Below are 21,965 nucleotides of genomic sequence, written 5' to 3' on the forward strand. Positions count from 1 at the left end.
CAGAAGGATGGGGAGGAGAGTTAGAAAGGAATGTAAAACTCAAGGGTTGAAATAAGAACAATTCAATAGGTAAAGCAAAAGCCATGCACACAAGCAATCTTTTGCTTGTGGAAGTTTATTTTCCTTTATTCTAATTCTGGATTTGTAAATGGATCTAAAAGATGTAAACTTACCAAATTTTTTATGTCTAGGCCAAGCATCGCTGTGAAAAAAACTCAGTTCAATTTTAGGGCACGTGGTTTATTGCACTTTGTGATGCTTCATCCCACGTTTTACTTATATTGTTTTCAGACGTAGCTTTACTCTGCACATTTTCTTGTCTTGCATCTACACAGCAAACAGGTCACTGGTCCTTACACTGAGAGAGGCTGCCTTTTATGCCGATGCGATATACCTATCCTCTGGAGAGGAACGGGGTGAATATTCAAAGTATGCTTTTTGGTTTGGGCAGCCTTTTTGTGGGATGTCTATGGTCTCTAGATAAGAGGTCAATATCTAGGTTCCCTCTTAGAGGTATTCCCAGTTCTGTGGTCAGACAGGCTGGTCTGTGCATTTCTCTTTCTCATTTCTGACACCCTTGAGTTACTTGCTCTGATTTTTCTCATAATTTCCTAAATTGCTTTCTGAATTTTATCTACATGGAAAGATGAATCTCATAGTTTTCTTTCTAAATTACAGGCCTCTGAAGTGAACTCTGTTTAATCCCACCATGTCTAAGAATTAATTTCTTTCTTGGTGGCCACAAGTCTACAAGTTTTACAAAATCATTGCAGTTTGTGTCCATTGCTGAAGGACAAGAATCAAGCCCTTTGTTCGGCAGTTGTCTTCATTCACAGTGGACTGTGTGAAGACTTGGAAGTGAAATAAGCTGTCACTGACATTGATCTGGCTGTGGTAAAGTGTGCTGCAATCCTAACAAGGGGACATTTTTGAGAAGTATGTTTAATTCTGGGGTCTAATGTTGGGCCATGTGAAGCTCCATTCATATCTTAATTAGATATTCTTTCATCTCAGAAGCATTGAGGATTAATGCTGAACTTGATAGAGTGTCTCTGCAGTTTCTTTTGGCGTGACAGGCTGTGGAATGTTCAGTCACTTGTAGCGTGAGTATACCTGTACATTTTCACTCTAAGAAAGGATGAGGTTATTTGCTAGTAAACAGAATTCTTCTGATGTGGAGTCCTCTCTTCCCTCAACTCTTTGAAGTTTTAAATTGCATTTCTGTGTAAAATGAAAGTGCTTTGTTGGTGGTATGCTGAGCAGGGGGAATTTGGGAGAGGGGAGGCATCAGCCCACCCTGTGTGGATACTACAGAAAGGAAGCAAGTTCTTTGGTCTGTAGTGACAGGGCATGTATATGGCAGTTCTGCATTCAGAATTCACATCATGCCTCGTGGCAGGATTGCACCTGGTAGTTACAAACAGGTATTGACATGGCTGAAGTGTTTCAGATTGCCACACCAGCCTTCCAGGGAAGGAAGTGCGGTTTTCTATTGTGATTTATCTGTAAAATGAAGTCAGAAATGTTATATCTTAACTTTCCCTCCGGTTTAGATTTTATTTCCCAAATAGATGATTTCTATTCAAAGCCGTGCTTAAATAGGAACATGTTTAAGTGTGCAGCAAAATAAGAATGTCCAAGACTTTCAGACATTCCTGATTTTGTTTTTTTTTCTGAGGTGCAGGAACATCTCTTCCAAGTTATATTGCAATAACTTAATAGCTGTGTCTATTGCTATTTTTTTAAACAGTAGCTGAACAAAGTCTCTATGCTGTGGCTTAGTCATGTGTTTGTTAGTGTTACTCTAGGGCCTTAAATTTTGTTTCATTTTGGTTTTCATTTTGGTTTTGTTATGTAAAAAAGAAACCTTATCCTTTTGAGTTTCTTAAAGGTGAATTGCTCCGTAAGGTTGCCTGTCTTTGTGAACTATAGATGAAGCCTAGAGAGCTAGTTCAGCATAGACATATTTTTTGGATAAGAGCCAAGTAAGATAAGTATCATACATTGCTTTCAATAGAAATCATGCTGTCACAACAAAGACTGTAAAGCTAGGCATGTACTAATGACAAAGTATTGAATGTAAATCAGCAGTTCATCTGAGTATAGTTGGCTGTTCATTTTCATCTGTATGTCATGAACCTGAATGTTTCTGTTCCGTGTTTCTACCTGAAGAGGATTGCTTATTTTTTTATTGAAGGTGTAGGGGCAAGGTTGTAAATAATTCTTCTCTTTAGTACTCCTTATTAGGTGATGGTGACTGGCCAGTGTCATGAGTATCTGTGACTATAGAATGGAACATAATGTTTCAGTTGGAAGGGCCCTACAATAGTCATCTAGTCCAACTACCTGACCAGTTCAGGGCTGACCAAAAAGGTGTGTTAAGGGCATTGTCCAAATGCCTTGTCAATGTTTAAGGGGCATCAACCACCTCTCTAGCAAGCCTATTCCAGTGTTTGACCACCTTCACACGCGTGCACACACACGCGCACACGCGTACACCCACACCCACACCCACCCACCCACCCCGGGAAGCTGTAGAGAGCAATGAGGTCACCCCTTGGCCTAATTTTCTCTAAACTAGACAAAGCCAAAGTCCTCAGCTGCTCCACACAGGAGATGCCTTCCAGCCCTTCACCAGCTTTGTTGCCCTCCTCTGGATGCTTTCAAGCACCTTCACATCCTTCTTAAATTGTGGGGCCCACAACTGCACACGGCACTCAAGGTGAGGCCACACCATTTGCTGTTTAACACGGTTTTAAATTGCCTTTTAGGAAGTAATTGCAAAAAATCTGCCATGACGTGAATAAAGTTATAGTGCAAATGTTAGATCAAAACCTTAGCAGCATGCAGTAATGTATGGTAATGTCTAGATTCTGAGTACTGATCGTTTGATTGAAGAAAGCTACCATTCACATAGAAGACCTTATCCTTCTAAACAGGGCGTGAAGTGAATTTGTAATGCTTAATGAAGGATGATAAAATGTGACTAAGCATCCAGTAAAAGATTATGAAGTTAAAGTCTTTGTGTGGGTTGAATACTCAGGTATATAGCCCTACCTAATTTAATGGTACAAACATGCAGATCACATCTTTCAGGACTGCTGAGCGTTGCATCTCTTTTCTGCCAAAGCTGGCTGTGGAATGTCCAGCCAAGTGAGCTGAAGAAATAGTGCTGCAATCAGGGGCCCAAGGCTGCTGAATGTTGTTCTGACTGGCATTGTCTAGAATGATTACTTTACTCTTTCTATTTATGTACATACAATTTGCCTCTCCACAGGAAAATGGCTTTATGTCCCATTGTCTCCAAAAACTCATTTCCAAATGCCTATAAAAAGGTGGCTCAACAGTTCAAAAAATACTAAAATCTGTTTAAATGAAACATTATTAACTTCAAACTAAGAGTTATGCTACGGGTATTTCCTTTTAGTTCTGTTTATTTTTTTTATTAATTGTTCTGATGTCTCTTTCTGACCCTTTTTTGGTATTTAATTCTTATTTTTCCTTAATGGATATCTACCTAGTTCCTGTTTACAGAGCATTTAATTATTTTTCACTTCCATCGACAGCTGCTTGCCTTTGGTCTTCCACTGTTACTGCATTCAGAAAGGAAAGCTTCTTTTACATGATGTATTAAGTAGCATAAAGTAATATTGCTAAGATTCTAATTGTTACTTAGTAGGAAGGATCATACAAAGAGTAAAAATCTTTCTTCCCTTCTTATCTGGGGTACTGACAGGACATATTTATTGAATTTGTTACCTTGTTTCCCTTTCCCCATCAGATCAAGATATATACATTTTTATTTTTATTTAAAGGTTCAGAACATTATTTGTAGCTGGCGAGCACTGTGATGTGGACACACTAGAATGGTCAAAAAAGGTCTTCAAAGTGCCTGTCTTGGACCACTGGTGGCAAACTGGTGAGTGTTTTAAAATACAGTGAAGGGGATATTTTCAGTCTTGTTTCCCAAGTCTGCAGGTAGAACTGGTTTTTCTTTCCATGAACATTTAAACAGGCAGGACCAAGTGTGAAAATAAAAATTCAGACAGGAGGAATGTTTTTAGAAGTGGTCTGAAAAGTGACTTCAGGACATATTTAAAACACAACATTTTTAAAAGCTGTGTAGCAAAAAAAGATATTTTCTGATGACTGTTTTTTTAAAAAAAGTTTGTGTCAGTATTTTTTCCAGATGTGTTTTTATATTGTCTGCATATGTGACTATTTTTAACATAAAATCTGGTATTTAGGGAAGCTTTCAGGTTTAAATTTTTTGCATGTATATTTTTGTGTAATTAAAAACAATCAATCTGAGGCATAGTCTCTTTGATCTTTAATATTGTTCTGTATGGATCTCATTGAACTTCTATTGATTATTTTTGAATGTCTCCCATTTATTTCACTGGGGGGGGGATATTAGCTACTTGGACTGCAACAAGGGAATCAGAGTACCAATGTCTGTGTAACTGGAAAAATCCCAGTTGAATTCTGGATTGAAGTTTGATCAAATGTATCTCCTTATAACTATGGATTAATATATTTTTAATTTTCACTATTACAAGATGAGATTTTGATGTTGTTTCTTACACACATTATTGTTATTTAAACTAAGGAAGTGTATTACAAAAGCTCCCTCCTCCCTTCCGTCCTACACTCCCTTCCAAGAAAGCCTATTCTGTTTCCCATGCATTGTTGTTTTGAGATACAGATTTTCTCTGGTCTCTCTCTCTATGGAGGAAACCATTTTGATTTCCCTCTGATGGGTCAGATAACAGATATGTAAGATTAGAATAAAAAGTGGAAAACTCTTCAGTTCATCTATAATACACGTTATGTAATAAAATTAGCTGAAGAGGTTCAAAATACATCATTTGTATTAAGAACACTCCACAGTCTAAGGCAAGTACTGAGAAAGTACTGGAAAATAGTAGTGTCATTTTGTATTTAATCTTGACTTAATCTGCTAATTAATTGATAAAGAAGAGAGATGAGACCTATATTTTGCTCACTTCTCTATGATCCTCATGTGTGTATACAAGAACAGGCCTTACTGGTGCAGACTGAGCAATTAATTTAAAAAGGTTAAAAGATCAAATACTGTCTTTGGCTACCTACTGAACTGAACAGAGAGTAAGCAACTGTGTAATTTTGCATGTGGTTTTTATCTATGTCTGTGTACATAGATATGTAATTGCCTATAGCTCTGACATACATTTAACACAAAGGTGTAGTGTTACTGCGTTGATTCAGATGTATCTCAGGTATCAGTGAGAGATCTTAAGTATGTGGCTGCAGTTGTGTCATAATGTGTAGAGGTAAGACTGTGTTTGAGAGACTTTTCAAAGACAACTGTGAGCTCAGCTCAGAGTACAGTAAGGTTCTTGATTTTTATATTCGTGCCATGCTGTTAAATTAAATTGTAGCAGGACTTAATGAGCTAAGGCCATTTCAAATACGGTGTTTGAGAGAGCATTTAATAATTTGATTAGAATAAAGACCTATTTTTATTTCCAAGTGCTTTCTGTAGAAATGTGTGCTGTTGAATGTAAGCAAGGTATTCAGTCTGAAAGGAAAAAATGTATGAAGTCAGAGTTCCTATCAGAGAACTGAATTTCCAGAGAGAAAGAAAAAAAAAAAGAAGAATCACAGAATTGGTGAGGTTGATGAAGACCTCCAGGGGTCATCTAGTTGAACCCTTCTGCTCAAGCAGCGTCAAAGAGAGTTGCTCAGGATCATAGAATGGTCAGGGTTTGGAGTGACCTTTTGAGACATCATCTGGTCCAGCCCCCTGCTGAAACAAGTTCACCTACAGCAGTTTGCACAAAATCATGTCCAGGCTGGTTTTGAATGTCTCCCAGAGGAGACTCCACAGCCTCTCTGGGCAGCCTGTTCCAGTGTTCTGTCACCCTCAAGGTAAAAATACTTTTCCTCGTATTCAGGTGGAACTGCCCGTGTTGTGGTTTGTGCCCGTTGCCCCTTGTCCTGTCACTCGGCACCACTGAACGGAGCCTGCCCCCATCCTCCTGATACTCACCCTTAAGGTATCTGTAGGCATTGGCAAGGTCCCCTCTCAGTCTTCTCTTCTCCAGGCTAAACAGGCCCAGCTCTCTCAGCCTTTCCTCAAAAAGGAGGTTCTTCAGTCCCCTCATCATCTCCATAGCACTCCACTAGACCCTCTCCAGTAGTTCCCTGTTTCAAACTGGGGAGCCCAGAACTGGACTCAGCACTCCAGGTGCAGCCTCACCAGGGCAGGGGGGCAGGATCACCTGCCTCGACCTGCTGGCCACGCTCCTCCTAATGCACCCCAGGGTCCCACTGGCCTCCTTGGCCACCAGGGCACACTGCTGGCTCATGGTCAGCTTGGTGTCCACCAGAACTCCCAGGTCCTTCTTTGCAGAGCTGCCTTCTAGCTGGTCAACCCCCAGCCTGTACTGGTGTGTGGGGTTATTCCTCCCCAGGCCTCAACAGGGCCTTACACTTCTGTTGAACTTCATTAGGTTCCTCCACGTCCCACTCTCCAGCCTGCCTGGGTCTCGCTGAACAGCAGCACAGCCATCCAGTTTTGAATATCTCAATGGATGGGGATTCTGCAACTTCTCTGGGCAGCCTGTGCCAGTGTTTGACTGCCCACAGTAAAAATGTTTTTTCTTGTGCTCAGCTGGAATATCCTGTGTTTTGGTTTGTGCCTGTTGTTTCTTGTCCTGTCAGTGGGCATCACTGAGAAGTCTGTCTGCCTCTTCTTCATTTCCTCCCATCTGGTATTTATACACATTGATAACATCTCCCCTGAGCCATCTCCAGACTGAAGAGTCCTAGCTCTCTCAGCCTCTCGTGTTATTTTCCTGGCTGTTCACTGGATTTTCTCCAGTAGCTCAGTCTCTTGCACTGGGGAACCCAGAACTGGCCCCTTCAGATGTAATCCCAGCAGTGCTGAGCAGACAGGAAGAATCATCTCCCTCAGCCTGTTGACAGCATTCTTCCTTTTGCAGCCCAGGATGCTGTTGGCTGCCTTTGCTGTGAGGATGCATTGCTACCTTATGGTCATCATGCTGTCCACCAGGATCCTAAAGTCCTTCTCTGCAGATTCTTCTCTTTCCAGCTGGCTGGTCTCCAGTGTGCATGGTGCCTGGGGTTATTCCTTCTCAGATACTGGATTTTGCACTTCCTTTTATTAACTTCCTGAGGTTCCTGTTGAATTGAGTCATGGGGTTCAGAAAGGACCCCAGAAAGGATCCTCAGAGGGGCGTTTAGGTGTGGCTAGATCTAGACTTAGTCTCAGACTTGGTCAGCAGTTTATATCTAAAGCGTTATATGTGCACTATCAATCCTTTATACCACTTAGCTAAGATTTCAGAGTTTAGCGTGCTATAATCACTTACCAACGATCTCTGAAACGTGAGGAGTAACCCTGAGAGGCGTCCCTGCTCTAGAGGAGATCCCGTTGTGCAGGCTGCTGCTGTGCAGGAGACCTCAGCGGGCTCTGGGCTGCCCACTCTGTATGGCGTAAGGTAATTACCTCTGAGTCATATTTGCGTCCTGACTGCAGAAGTTAAGTTTCTTTCAAGCTTGGCTTGAGTCAGACCTTGACCAGCACTATTAGGTGGGCACATTATTCAAATTAGCCCTTGACTTTTGTGTCATTGTCTGTCTCCCCTGAATCCACTTTGAGTCAGATACAGCCATCACGACCAGACCCATCCATTCCAGACGTATCCATTACGACCACTACTGATGGTTATCCCTTGAGCATTGCCATGGAAACAAAGGTCAGGATGTAGGGGTGGGATGGGAGCACACCACCACAACATGCTCAAATGCTCAGGGGGAAGAGGTGAGTCCTCCTTCCTCCAAGGCTTAGCTTGTCCTGGAGCACAGCAGCCGGGGCAGCACGTGAAAGCAGCCTTCCCTTCTGCTGTTCAGTCACCCTCTTTTTTTAGCAGAATACAAAATGTATCCCATTAACTATGAAAAAACAAGCAGTTGTGTCACGTCAGTAAAGTATTGTTGAAAGCAGATTTCTGTGCTGGAAAAGCCCTTTCAATCCAGTAGTGCTGGATTTCAGTACACTAGGTTAAACCTGTGCATGCTGAATGTGAAGTATTTTACAGAGTAGATAACTGGCTGTTTCACTTCATATTCGAAATATGCAAGCTTAGTGACCTATGACAGAATAGAGGACCCAAAAGTTCAGAAATAACGATTCTCTGAACTATCTCTAAAATAAAAAATGACAACTAAAAGCACAGAATAAAAACCCTTAATCATTTCTAGCAGGAAGAGGTTGAGACAATTAGCTATCTTAGGTAGAACTAGTAAGTTTTTAAAAAAGAATTTTTAATAAAAAATAAATTCAAAATAGAAAAACTATTGAATTTTATGAATTACCTATTTTGTAATGAAATTGCAGCTGAAGCTATAAATTGCTGTTTTGTTATGCCCAAGATTGAAAGCTTCTGGCTTATAGATAAGAAAACACTTTAGACCTTTGATAATCTGGCAAATTGTTACTTATTCCCCAATTTGATTTTTGTCTGCGTTCTTCCAAAACAAGAGCACTGCAAATGTGAGAAATGTTGGCAGCTTAATTTTACCTGAATACTGTAGATCTTAGTTATGCAGTTATGTCTTAGTCATTGGCTCTTTCAGCTGAGGCTAAAGCAGAAGATGGAGGAGGAGGGCAACCCAGTATCTGGGTAATTAGTGTTTCTTTTGTGATAGGGTAGTTTCTATTCCCTTGTTTATGACTGCGAAAAGCAGAGAAAAGATCAGCTTTGTAGAGATGAGAAACGACTGAGTCATTATTTGGTAATGGAAATGGGTATGAGTGAAGGGAAACGAAAGGCTGACAAACAAAAGTATTATGAAATAAAAAGGGACTGTAAACCACTTGCTTCTTCAGGTTTATTAAGTTACCTTCAAAGCTCTTGGCCCCTTTACTGTATATTGAAACTAGAAATAAAGGTGTATGGACAAAGAAATGTAGATAGAGTTTTCTTTCATTTTGTCTTTGGAAGATTTATGGAGTATATGAAATCACCGTGTGTTGAAACAGTAATTTGAAACAGAAGAAAGCTTTCATTAAGGGGACTTCAAAGCAGCTACACCTGGAGAGCCTGACTGGTTAAAACTTGGATTTGTGTCAATACGCCTTCATCAATAACACTTATTTTAGATGTTAATATTTGTGCTACGAGTATAGCAAGCACATCTTACAAGCTGTGAAATGTATGTCACAGGATCAATGAGCAGCAAGTAGGATTTGAGGCAGTAAGAACTGATAAGAACTTGCTGTTTTCTTTGGAGACATGGGAAAGGATGAAAGGATGTTACGTTCGGATCCTCATCTGTACATGGAGAGAGGGTAGTTTTGTTTTGGAATTTTGCAGGTGTTTAGTTTTTGCTTATTTATATGAAATGCTACTTAGCATTTAAATAGCAATTTTAATCTTCAAAGTAGTTGTAGAAACATAAGCAATTAATTCTTTTGACACCTCTGTGAAGCAGTTATTCCAGTGTTGCAGACATTAAATTGTGAAAGACAAATATCTTGCCTCAAGTTATCCAGGAAGCCATTGCAAATTCAGTTTTAGAAAACAGAGCTTTTCTTGCTCAGAGATAATTTTTCTTGTCATATTTACATATATTTTGTGATATTTTGTCTGGAAGGTAACAGGAATACTCATTTTGGACCTTGTTCTGTCTCTGTGTATAGTTATGTTTTAAGGAAATGGTACAGTTACAGTATTCCAGGTAAGTACATTATAGGGCACCTTACCAAATCTTTTTGAAACAGCCTAAATAGTGTTTGGGTTGTACCTGCTGTGTTCCATCCTTGGGGGGGGCCGCAACACACACCAAAATGTGAGTTCGGTTTACCTTTTTGGAGCTAGCCTTGAATTCTAGAAGAAAAAAGTGGTAACAGCCGTAAGGTGATGAGCTGTGGAAGCATGAAGGCTCTGGAAGCTGGTGTTGAACAACCTTAACTGCCTTTATGTTAGCTATTAAGTAAGTTGTAGTAAAAAGAAATAAAATGAAACTACCACATTGTTTTTGACATTTAAAAAAATGGTAAGAAGTCAGTTTTCTGTTTCTTCATATTAAGTATAGGATGTAAAGAGTTTTTTTCACTTGCTATTTTTAAATAAAAATATTTTGAGACTCTGTCTTTGAGGATGTACAGAATATTCAGATGAAACAGAACTGGAACTGAAAATTCAGTGATAAAATTTGACATGCATAAAATCTCAGTCAAAAGACATGTTTCCATACAACTTTTTTTGATCATGTACTAGGGGAATCAAGGTCACAGAGCTTGCAGGCGTAGGAGGTTCAAATTGGAGATATCTGCTATGTCCTGAATGTCAGCTCCAAAACCAAGGTAACCCAGACTCACGTTTCTTTGTGTATTGAGGAAGATCGTGCGCATTTGCTGTTGGAAATAAGCTGCCTTATCCAGTGTCTGCAACAGGCATTAGGACAAAAATCACGTAGCGCTTGCTACATTATAGCTGCTGAAACAGAAAGTTATAGCATGCACACATGGTAATGACATCTTGGATACTCTGAGACATAGTGTGATACAATTTACTGGTAGGAATTCCCCGAGTTCAGTAGTTCAATTAATTAATATACTTTATCACTTTTTAAATTGTTCTTGTTCCTTCTGTGTGTCTTACCTCTAAAACATTCAAGTGCTATGTTGGTAATATTTTTGCTAGGACATGCTGTTACTATGTAATTCCACATAGGGCTAATGGTTATACAGATCTTTTATTAGGACTATACGAACAAAACAACTGTGTCATTGAATTCAGTGTAAAACATGAATCCTAGTTGAGTGTACTCGGTATGTTTTAATGAACTACTTCCTACCACAGCCATGTACGGGGAAGAGTGTATTAATGTGGTCCCAGGCAGCATGTTGTGGTCCCCAGTCTTCAGCTTCCATTGTGTTGTCTTGGCAACGTTGTGCCGAATCTTCTTCTCATGAGTATCCAGAAAGATGGATTTTGCAACTGAATTCTGTGAGCTAATTTTTCCACATTTCCACTACAGAACTGTTCTTTAGGTGAATTACCTTGTTAATCTAGATCTCTGTCTCCCCACATTTGACAACTGGATTCCAGATTTTGTTGTTCAGTCATCTTCTGCTTTACTCCATTCCAAACTGTGCAGATCCGTCCAGTGCATTCCTTAATATGATGCATTCCAGTCCAGTGCATTTCTTTATTACGGTAAAATTTTCAGAGGCAGCAGAAAAAGTAAACTACACAAAGGGTGGCTGTTTAATTTGCAGCAAAAAAAAGTCTATTCTTTAACTATATATTTTTTTTTTGAGTGCCAGAAACTCAGCTATGGAGCTATGAAGCCCAAGAATCTGGAGCTGAAATGAAAGAGATGAAACAAATTTCTTCCAAAGTCCAGGCTATTGGTTTAGGTTATCAGGTGGTGCCTCAGTGTAGATGCAGTTCATGCTTTTTAAAGATATGTTGATCCTGTCAAGACTAAGATCATGTTTTTTTAGTGGAAGCTGATATCCCACAGAAAAGTTCTACAGAAGCGGGAATTACTCTGCAGCACCATCAACGGCTCTGCTGCTCTAAATGAAAGAGTCCTCTGAGCATAATTTTCTGAATAACTGAACCTATATCAGGTATTCATGTAGAGAACGAGGAGGGAAGTGGTCATTTATCATGTCTCTGCATGGGGGCTTGCATTCTGTCCTTTAAAGGTGTGAACATAAAGATTGTTTCAGCCATTGTTTGTTGTTTAGTAACCAGACCTGTGCAGATATGGACAGCGTGTCATTACAGTAGCTCATCATTCCTTCAGTGTCACGTTAGGACACCCAGTTCAAATGCGTTTTTGTTTGTCCTTATTGGAGGAGAGAGAAGAGGAAAATTTTTCCAGGGGCCATGCACAGAGACTGACTTTTCAGTAGTGTTTGGCTGTCTCATTCTGTACAGTGGCCTTTGCCATTAGCTTCAGAGAAAGGAAAAAGAACAGAATTTGTATGTATCTCTGTCTGGTCAACCATTTTCAAAATCAGGGAGCTCTTTCCTAACATATCCTGATGATTGGCTTCTCTCTTGAGGTTGGAGCACTGATAGTTCTTGAAATTTTTATCTTATTTTAACATATTCTATAACACATAATAATATCTTACTATCTTAATTTAACATAACTTAAAGGAGTGATATAGATTTAAATGAGGATTTGGCACTCTTGTTTTCTAATGAGGCGGGTAATTTGGGCTAAATCGCTTTGGGATATCCAGCAAGTCTCTTAGACCTGTGACAAGCAGTTGTACCTCTCTGTTCCAGTATTCCAGTAACATTAGCACTCGGATGTGGGGGCAGGGTGGGGAATCCTGCCCCTCCTCAGTGTGGAACATTGGAGCCCTCAGTCTGTGTGTATATCCCAGAAGTGTGCTGTGATTGCAGAGACAAAATTTCCTCAGCCTCACTCTCCTCACCCCACCTTTTTTTTTGTTAAAGGTGTTTAATTGTGATGTAAACTACTTGGACCTTCGTATGGACAGTCCCATGGAATGTCAGAATTACAGAAGTTTCTTAAGTGAACCTTTATTTGAAAAAATAATTGCTTATTTGTGAAAACCTTACCTTGGAGCACCCTGCTTCCAGGCAGGTAGAGAAGACAGTTAAATGTTGGGGACTGACGGTGCTTAGAACTGGGCATTTTATTGGTGTAGTCCTTGTTAATCTGATGGTAAAATATTGAACCTCTGCTCATGTCAGTGCATTTCAGCATCTCCATCGTATGTGATTCATGACATGCCTTAGTAGAATAGGTGACGTTGTTTCCCTGGTTATGTTGCCTCTGTAGCGTTTCAGTCTTACAGTCATTTATACTCATCTTCCAGTCTTGAATTTTCATGAGTTTTCTCTGCAGAATCCATGTGAAGAGAATTCTCCTTCAGAAATTTAGGCTGTATCTGTTTAGCTGAGAAATATTTTTTACATAAATGTCTTGTTTATTACTATGTACTGCTTATGTGTGTGTTGGACATGAAAGAATGTATGTCTGGATTATATACATATTCTTTAAGCTGTTTTTACTTTGAATGAATCATTACAGCTGCATAGGTTTATTGTGGTCTTCAGTGCTGTTCACTCTCTCCCCCATTTCAAGAAGTGTGTTTTGTCCTCCAAAATAATCTCAATTTTGAGGGTTATTTCAGATGTGCATTTCTTATTCCTTTCAGTTCTATGCATTTTGGGAAATGTGCCGTGTCACAAAGATGATACTGGGCCAGAGATGGAGGAGTGTTGTGGCTTGAAAAAAAGATGGATCCCTTTTACTTGTGGAATTGGTTACGATTTGGACATGGTTAAGTCAGTAGGCACACTAGGTCCTTCTAGTAAAAAAAAAAGCATGCACCCACCTCTGTTCTTTAAATTGCTGGGAAGGTTCTCTTTCCCTCCTGGCAGTACTCTGGGTTTTTTGGGGTTTTTTTCTCTTTCCACTGGTCAACATCTCCTCCGTGTTGATACAAATTCTGTATCAGCTGTGCCATTGCCACTCTGTCTCCTTTGTGCTGACATTTTCTAACTTAAAATTGATAGAAACTATGTATTAAGCTTTTCTGTTCCCATTTGACTTCAGTTTCTCAGTGCTTATTAATCTTAATCTTTTCTGATTGTCTTTCCATATGCAGCCAGGGACATGCATTAATATGAATGAAGTATTTAAAATGTTTTCCTCCTCTTTAAAATTTCATTGATGTAGTTTAGATGATTGAAAATAAAAGAACTGTAAAGCAGTCTTAAGTTAAAGAATTGAGCCATGAACAATGTTTAGTGTGCACTGAATAGACAAATGAAGAAGAGGGGACAGCTTTAGGAATGGGTATGTTAAATAATAGTGCAGTCTGATCTGCCTAAAGGAGACAAACTTTGACAGCACCTCCAGTTTGTAAGTGTGTGAAGATGTTACCAGCTGCTGATCTCATTCTTGTCATATGTCAAGTGTTTTTTTCATTGCTCAGAGAATAAAGTCCTTATTAATGTAAAGTAGATGATTTTCCTGATGATTTAAAACAGGAAAGCTACTAGTAAGCTGCATTGAAGGAATGATCGTTTGCAGGATTTAAGGCTGCCCAGTGAAGGCAGAAAGAGAGAGAACATGAGTTTCTAACATGCTAGACACTGATACAAAAAAAAAAATATTGGAATTGCACAGTAGTAATTTTATCTGTCTTTTCCACCTTGGCAGTATTTACTATGGCAGGTGACTGAACCCCACACAGCTGCTTGCTTGCTCACCCCACAGTGGGGTGGGGAGAGGATTGGAAGAGAAGAAATGAGAAAACTTGTGGGTCAAGATAGAGACAGTTTAATAGGTAGAACAAAAGCCATGCACACAAGCAAAGCAAAAGAAGGAATTCATTCACTCTTTGCCATTGGCAGGTAGGAGTTTGGCCATCCCCAGGAGAGCAGGGCTCAGTCACAGTTACTTGGGAAGACAAATGCCATAATGCTGACTATCCCTCTCCTTTCTTCTTCTTCCACAGTCTACATATTCAGCATGATGCCATATGGTATGGAATATCCCTTTGGCTAGTTTGGGTCACCTGCCCTGGCTGTGCCCCCTCCCAGTTGCCCGTGCCCCTCCAGCCCTCTCTCTGGCAGGGCCCAGGAAACTGAAAAGTCCTTGACTCGGTATAAACATCACCCAGCAGCAACAAACCCATCAGTGTGCCATCAACATTATTCTCACACCAAATCCCAAACACAGCTGGGCACCAGCTACTAAGAAGAAAATTAACTCTAGCCCAGCTGAAACGAGGACTTAGGCATACAATATATTAAGATTCCCCAAAATGATTAACAGTAAATGGTTAGCACTGAGATGTGTAATTACTTTTTATAATCTCCATTTATCTCTTAGTATTTCATCATGTATCTGTTACAGTAGGAGGAAAATAAACATCTGAAATTCATTTTTAGTCTGAAAATATAATTCAATGCATTGCCCGGCTGAAGACATCTTTAAACATGCCATCTGACATCTTCAATATATGACCCAAAAGCTTTCTGTTCTCTGATTATCTTGGCTGTCGTTTTCCTATAGGCAACTTATAAGATGTACATTATAAATTACCATTTGGAGGCAAAGGAGCCTGGTATACCTAGAAAGTGAATGCATAAACTTCTAGTGCTTTATGATTGGCTTGCCAGTTCATGGTAACTGAACTTATTTCCTTCTTTGGTTTTAATATTTATCATGGCCCACCAACCTTTAGGCTAGTTAGAGCTTCTTCACAGTTACATTTTGTACATTTATTCTGCAGATTTTATTTGGATGTGCTTTGAAATCTTCATAAGCCTTATGTATATGTATGATACCACAAGCAGCACAATTTGTAAATATATTCTGTGTTCGGATAGGATTGTGAAAAGAAGCCTTGGCGGAATTGTAATGGTTTTGGGGGGTTGATTCTTGTTTTCAAATGATTGAATTGAATATAGCAATAGAACTGTTATACAAGAAGTATTTGGCCTTCACAAATATAATATATATTCATGGTAGTAAATGCATTATGACTACAAGTGCTTTGAAGCATTTAGAAAATACTAAAAGAATTGCACGTTTCTCTTCTGATGTTAAATTCTAACAATAAACCTGGAAACTCAGGTACTTTAGAAAATACATTAATTTATAAACAAAAATGATTTTATCTTGAGAAACAGGCTTCAGATTTTCAAATGCCTTTAGCTTATTTTGTAGTTATCCCCCCCCTCCCCATGCTTCTGTCCATCTGCAAGAAATGAGGGAAACGCTCTGCTTCTTGCTAGCTGCACACAACTGTTGTTGTATGCTATTAATGTGGCTCCACAGTCAGTTTAATGCTAACGTCATAATTCCTAGGTTGTGCAAATGAGCTTGAAGCTGTCATTCACAGTGTGGTATACCTGCATAAGAATATGGGAATGCTTGCCCATTTATTTAAATATGAATATACTTCAATTAGTGCAACACTGAATAGAATGCAGTATTTCCTGTTAAAGATTGGAAATAGGGCCCCAGCTGAGGTGGGAGATATTCATGAATACCACTGCAGGTTAGGATCTTATATAAGGTTAAACCAATAGAGTAACTACATAGATAAGCATTCAGAAAGCTATTTGTCACTAAAGCTCTGTTTCAGAAAAACAGTCTGGTTTATGAAAGCACTTAAAAGCGTACCTGTGTTGCATTTGACATTCTAAATGTAAAGTGATATCCTAAATCCTGAATTAGACTAAATGCACAAATTGATTGGGGGGGAGGAAATATTTGTGATACTATTCCTGTTTTAAATGAAACGTACTGAGAAAAATAGCATGGTGGTGGTGTGTAAACTGGGTGTGTGATTTGTGAAAGGTCTAAGCCTATGTGAGTGCAAACCACCAGTGAAAGAGGGAGTGGAGCATCCCTCCTTCATGTCTTTCACTGCCTTTGTAACCTGCTCTTAGGGCAGTCCTACTATGTGTGTGGCTGCATGGCGAGCAGAGTCAGAGCATTGATTTGGCAAAAACTAACCTAGCTCAAAGAAAGAATATATATATGTGTGTGTGTATGTTTCTGTGTGTGTATATGTGTAAATCTGAATCCGTTCAATTCCATGTAAAAATGGGGAGAAAAGGAAGATGAGAATGTACAGTCAAGGTGTAGAAGGATAATGAGACCACACTTTTTTTTTTACAGTTATCTTCACTGATGTGCATTTAAATTAGCTTGTCAGCTGTGCAGTGTCCAGTTGTACATTTTACTTACAAAATCATCCTTCTTCATATAATGGATAATGAAAATGAATATGACTGCCACATCGCTGACCTCTTTAGCTATTGTCTATGCTGTCTTTCAGACAGTAATTTCTTTCTGTGGTGTCTGTATTGTATGGCCCTGTTGTTGACTGAATACCCTTGGTGCTACCATACAATAAGAATATAGAGAATAAGGAGAACTTCAAGTGGAAGTGAATCCTGAACAGTGAGAAGTCAGAACCAGAAAAGAAGCAAATTTTTGTGCAATGCACTGGTCCTGTTGTACAAATACATCTGTACTGGAGGGTCTGTTTAATAAACGGATCTTTCTGGTTTCCTTAGGCACCCTTCAAAAAATGCATTGGTTCATTTCCTGTTTATATCCCTTTTCCATGTTCTCTGAGTGAAGTTTCTGCATTACAGTTTCTGAGTAAAGAAAGTTAAGCAGAGTTTTTTTAAGGCTCCGTATACAATTTAACCAAATGAGAAAGGTCAAGTTTTATTTAATTTGGATGTGAACAACAGGTGAATAACACTGTTGTTCTTTCTATGAGGCTTACAGTTAACTTGTAGAGGTTTTACATTCTGTGTTGTAGAGTACTAGTGGGATGAACGAACATGTTTTGCAGCCACCCCACCTCAAGGTAACAAGTTGTTCTGATCTTCTGCCAAATGACTGTAATCTACATTGTAAGCAGCCTGATTATTGTTTAGATGTGATATTGTCTCTAAATAATATTTGGAGTAAGAAAGTCTTACATGAGATTCTTCCCAGTTGGTTTACTGCATATTCCTTACCCTACCTTTACTTAAGTTTGTAAGGAGTTGGAAAAACTCCTTGTAAGGTTAGCATGAAAATCTTGATTGCAAATCATTCAACTTGCATAACCTCGCCTAAAATTTGATACTTTTTTGGGGTTTTGTTAAGATAGACCCCTGCTACTCACTTTACCATTTTTTGGCATTCTGTATACACCTGATATTTATTGTGTTGATGCTGCACGTACTTAATTCATAAGAATTAAGTTAAGAATGCAGTCAGATGGAGAAAAAATAAATTATAATTATCGTCACTGTTCAAGAATTTTTTAGTTGCATCTGTCATATTCCTCAAAAATCATGAGTGCATGAAATACCAAATGGTGCATGAAAGAATTTTTGAAGTTTCACTACTAGCTAGCAAAACCTTTCACAGTTTAGGATGACAGATTGCCTTTAATCTAACCTAATTGTGCATAATGTGTGAATTGGGTTTAATTTCACACTTGCTCACTTGCTTGCTGACAGTTGGTAAAACTGAATCAGGGAATCCTTAAGAATTTACAGTTCTCCAGATTCTTCAGTCATTGTCTCCTTGTGGTTCCTCTCACTTTTCTGTTATAATTTGCTGCAATACCATGCTAAATATATTAGAAGATGAGAATTTAATTAAATATAAACCTATCATTAAATTTTACTTCATTTGAGGAGATTTAAGGAAAATGAAGAGGAAATGAGTAAAATGCATGGGGAAGTTCATGATATAATTACCATAGATCTGAAAAGTAATTTTCACTAGCCTTTACTCTTAGAAGGTGGTAAAAATCATGGCATATCTACATATACTAACAATGTGGGTGCAGCTGTACTGTGGACTTTTGTGGCAGTCTGCCAGCTGACAGCCCAGCAGCACACATCACATTTCTTTGGGATTATCCAACCTGTTCTCCACTGTGCCCTTTAGTGCCCTGGGATAATGGCGGCCAGGTGTTGTCATCTTGTTTTAGTGTTGATGGATAATTAGCATCAAGTGTTTGTAGTACACAAACACTAGGCAGGTGTACTTGGTCTTTCTACATGTTAATACTGTATCATGTCTTACTGCACTAACCTAGAGCTGGCAGAGAGCATAGATCTCTTCTAGGGAAGAGATGAAGAAAACTTCCTGGCAAAATTACACAGTGGATATTTTTGAGTCCTTACTGAAGGCATGGCTGAGCAGTACTGTACAAAGGCTAAAACAATTATCTAAAACGATCTTCCAAGACCAGTAAGCATGAGGCTAAAGTGGTGCTTGGGCTACCAGCCTGTAGCATGACTGTCTAGACAGAGTTTGTCAGGGTTAACAGCACTAAATCACAAGCTTTGAGTGAGGCCACCTACTGCTAGTGCAGTTAGAAACTTGCTTGCGTTTTAGTGACGAAGACTTCTTTGCTCTGTACAGTCGTATAGAATCATTTAGGTGGGAAAAGACCTTTAAGATCATATGGTGAAGGATGAAGGAGAGGAGGTCTGTATGAATACTTGGTGATCCATCCCCTGAATCTTCAGGACCCTCCCAGTACATACTGTCTCTGCGATGTGTTAGATTTGGTTTTATCGTAAGGAGGCAGTATGGTGTGCTGTGATGCAGATTTTGAGTGCTGTATTTCATCTGGTACTGTGGTTTTGTGTTCCTGGATGCCCAATAGTTGTTGCCATACTAGAAAGCATGTTGCTGTTACTTTATCAAACTCTTCTTTCCACCCTTTTTGGCATAATTAAAGTGACTACTGTGCGGAGGGAGCGTGTGCAAGGAGTCTCTTCAGAGCTGCAGTCTTGCTAGGTGGTCTGATTTGTTACTAGTCACTGCCTAAGCTCTCTTCCGTAGACCCTCGTCTCTGTTTTATTAGTGCTGTGTTCTGCTATAGTAATTCCTCTAATATTCCTCAAGCAAAATGACAGCTTCGCTTGGAGAATGGCTCAAAACAGCACTGCCACAATGAGACTTTAGGGTATTCTATTTATTGCATTCATTAATGTGTTAGTCAATGACAATTGCTGCTTTTTTTTTTCTCTTTTTTTTTCCCTGCTGCATAAAAAATTCCCACCTCTTTTGCATGCATCCAGTGTCTGTCTGTTACATCAGAAGAATTTCAAGCAGACAGCATTACATTACTCACTTAGTGCAGCCCAAACTCAAATATTAATGTCAGAATGCAATGTATTTTCCCTAAGTACTTCTTAGCAGAAAATACAATATTTCAGCAGCGTGACAGTCTACTATGTTGAGGAACATGGTGTAGAAATTATAATGTATCAGGAATGTAAGTGGTTGTGGGGCATTTTTCATCTTTAAAGTTCTCAGTTATTTCAAAACTGTTTATTTTGATCGAAGTTGACTGTTGATTGTGAATGGGCAAGACAATTTTGAGCACAGAATATGCTGGCTGTTGCTCTGCATCATTTGGCAGAGCACAGCTTCTGCAACTCAGGCACATGGGGATGTAGAAGCTTTCTGATGAATGAAGTCAGGCGTACCCTTATGGACTCCCCTTGCTACTCTTCAGAGAGGGTACTTTTTCCTTTTGCATCAGCAGCAATTCTCGGATATAAGAATTTCTTTCAGAGGCACAAATGCAAAAAAATTGCTGTATTGGACTGTTAATTAACTATCCAGTATATCTCAATGATATTGAAATATCTTTAAAATAGTATCTTTCACTCTACATGTGGAGTGGAACAAAAGAAAGAAGGTCAAATCTTTGAATTTTGAGGGCTGTTTCTTTACATCAGCCCTTATCCTGAAAGTAAAAATGTAAGGAGGGACTTGGGACACTTTTAACAGCTATGGTTTGAAGGCAATCTCTCCCTAACTCTGTTTTCCAAGTCTCAGCGAGGTGCTTTTTGTTATCCTCAGAGGTATTTCTATTCATTTTATTATAACTCAGAGCAGATGTTGAATGTAGTTACCAGAGTAGCTGTGAAACATTGCTCTTCTGGTGCAAAACATTGCTCTTCTAAATAGCTGTTGCACCGTCACATGATAAGGTGTTATGCAGGAAGGAAATTGGTTTTATGATCCAGTTGTCCCTGAAAAGCCTTCCATAGCTGGAGGGCGAGCTAACTTGCTAGCCTAGTGAGTGGAAGGTTAGTGGCTAAACACTTGCAGAAGGGACTGACTGGAAGACAGATCTACTGTTCTGTTCCTTATATTAAAAATATGGAAGTTCCTAAAGACTTCAACATTGGGCATCTGTTTAGATGCTGTGCATTAATTTCAGAGAATCTGAAACTATAGAAAAGTGAGTGTCAGGTAAGGGATGTCTATTTATACATTCAGAAATCTGATGTGTGTGGAATACAATGTCCATTTGACAAGTGTTATCCTTCTTGTCGCTGTTTTAACTTTCAGACCTAGGTCTTGTAACCTGCATATAGGTCCTGACTTCCATTGTAAAGAAATCAACCTTAATTCAAACCAAAGATTTTTAAGCAACTTTACTTATTGGAAATATATAAAAGGACCACACAGTACTTGTATTAAACATAATTGGCAAATAAAAGTTCTCATCAGTACTTAGTTTTCTGTATTCTTCTGAATAGTGGTGATTTCTTTTCAGCAGGATTTTGAATTGAATTCCACTTCCCAGTCAAACTTTTTTTCCGCAATAAAAAATGCAGTCCTAGAAAGGGGTTGCTGTTTTCTGATAGGTTTGGGAAACTGATATTTCAATCCAGCATCCCGTTTGGAAGATATGCATTGATTTCTCAAGAAACATGTGGCGCACATTGATGCTGTCCTTTGACAGTACTTCCTTGTGTTTCTACACTGTAAGGGAATCTTAAGCATTCAGGAACTGTTAACTGAGCACAAAGAGCAGAAACTTTTGGGATTCCCTCTCTGAATTAATATGTGGTCCAAACACCAAAACCCTGTATTTTTTTCATGTATATAAAAACTTACTGACCCATGGGAACTGAGTGTATGGCTGAGAGATTAGCGCGCTGGGTAAATATGAAAATGATGTATCCGCTGGTAATTGAGAAGACAATAGACGACAGAGCAGCAATTATAAATACCTATTCACAAAGTTTTAGAACTTGTGATTATTGTTTAGAATAAGTAGACTTTCATTCAGTCTTATTCACTGTTATCCAAAAAGCAGGGGCAAATACAGACAAATTAGTACGATGAGGTTTCCTTTCTAGTTACACTGCTAATGGAAACAATAGTATCAGAGAGCAAATCCAAACTAATTTTCAGAGTTTTCAGATTCTCCCTCTCCCCTCAGAGTTTTTGATTGAGAGCTCTTGATTAGAAATGTTTCTCAATTCCCAGTTCATGCAAATCTTACTGGTACATCAGGTTAACAGTGATGCTGTGTTTCCTACCTCTCAGCAGCAAACCTAATTACCATGTTTTGGTGAATACCTTGCTTACCTGATCCATTATGGTAT

General features: G+C 39.1%; 1 protein-coding gene across 2 annotated transcripts in view; it reads left to right on the forward strand.

Moving 5' to 3' along the window:
- The window catches only part of ACSS3 (acyl-CoA synthetase short chain family member 3), a 117,816-nt gene that overhangs the window by 66,758 nt on the left and 29,093 nt on the right, over window positions 1-21,965 (forward strand). For both annotated transcript variants that reach the window (XM_080393266.1, XM_080393267.1), the window contains one exon: window positions 3,816-3,919. In XM_080393266.1, the coding sequence (XP_080249392.1) occupies window positions 3,816-3,919 (104 nt within the window). The remainder of the gene's footprint in view (window positions 1-3,815; window positions 3,920-21,965) is intronic.

This window comes from Falco punctatus (genome assembly GCF_963210335.1).
Source record: "Falco punctatus genome assembly, chromosome: 6".
Lineage (NCBI taxonomy): Eukaryota > Metazoa > Chordata > Aves > Falconiformes > Falconidae > Falco > Falco punctatus.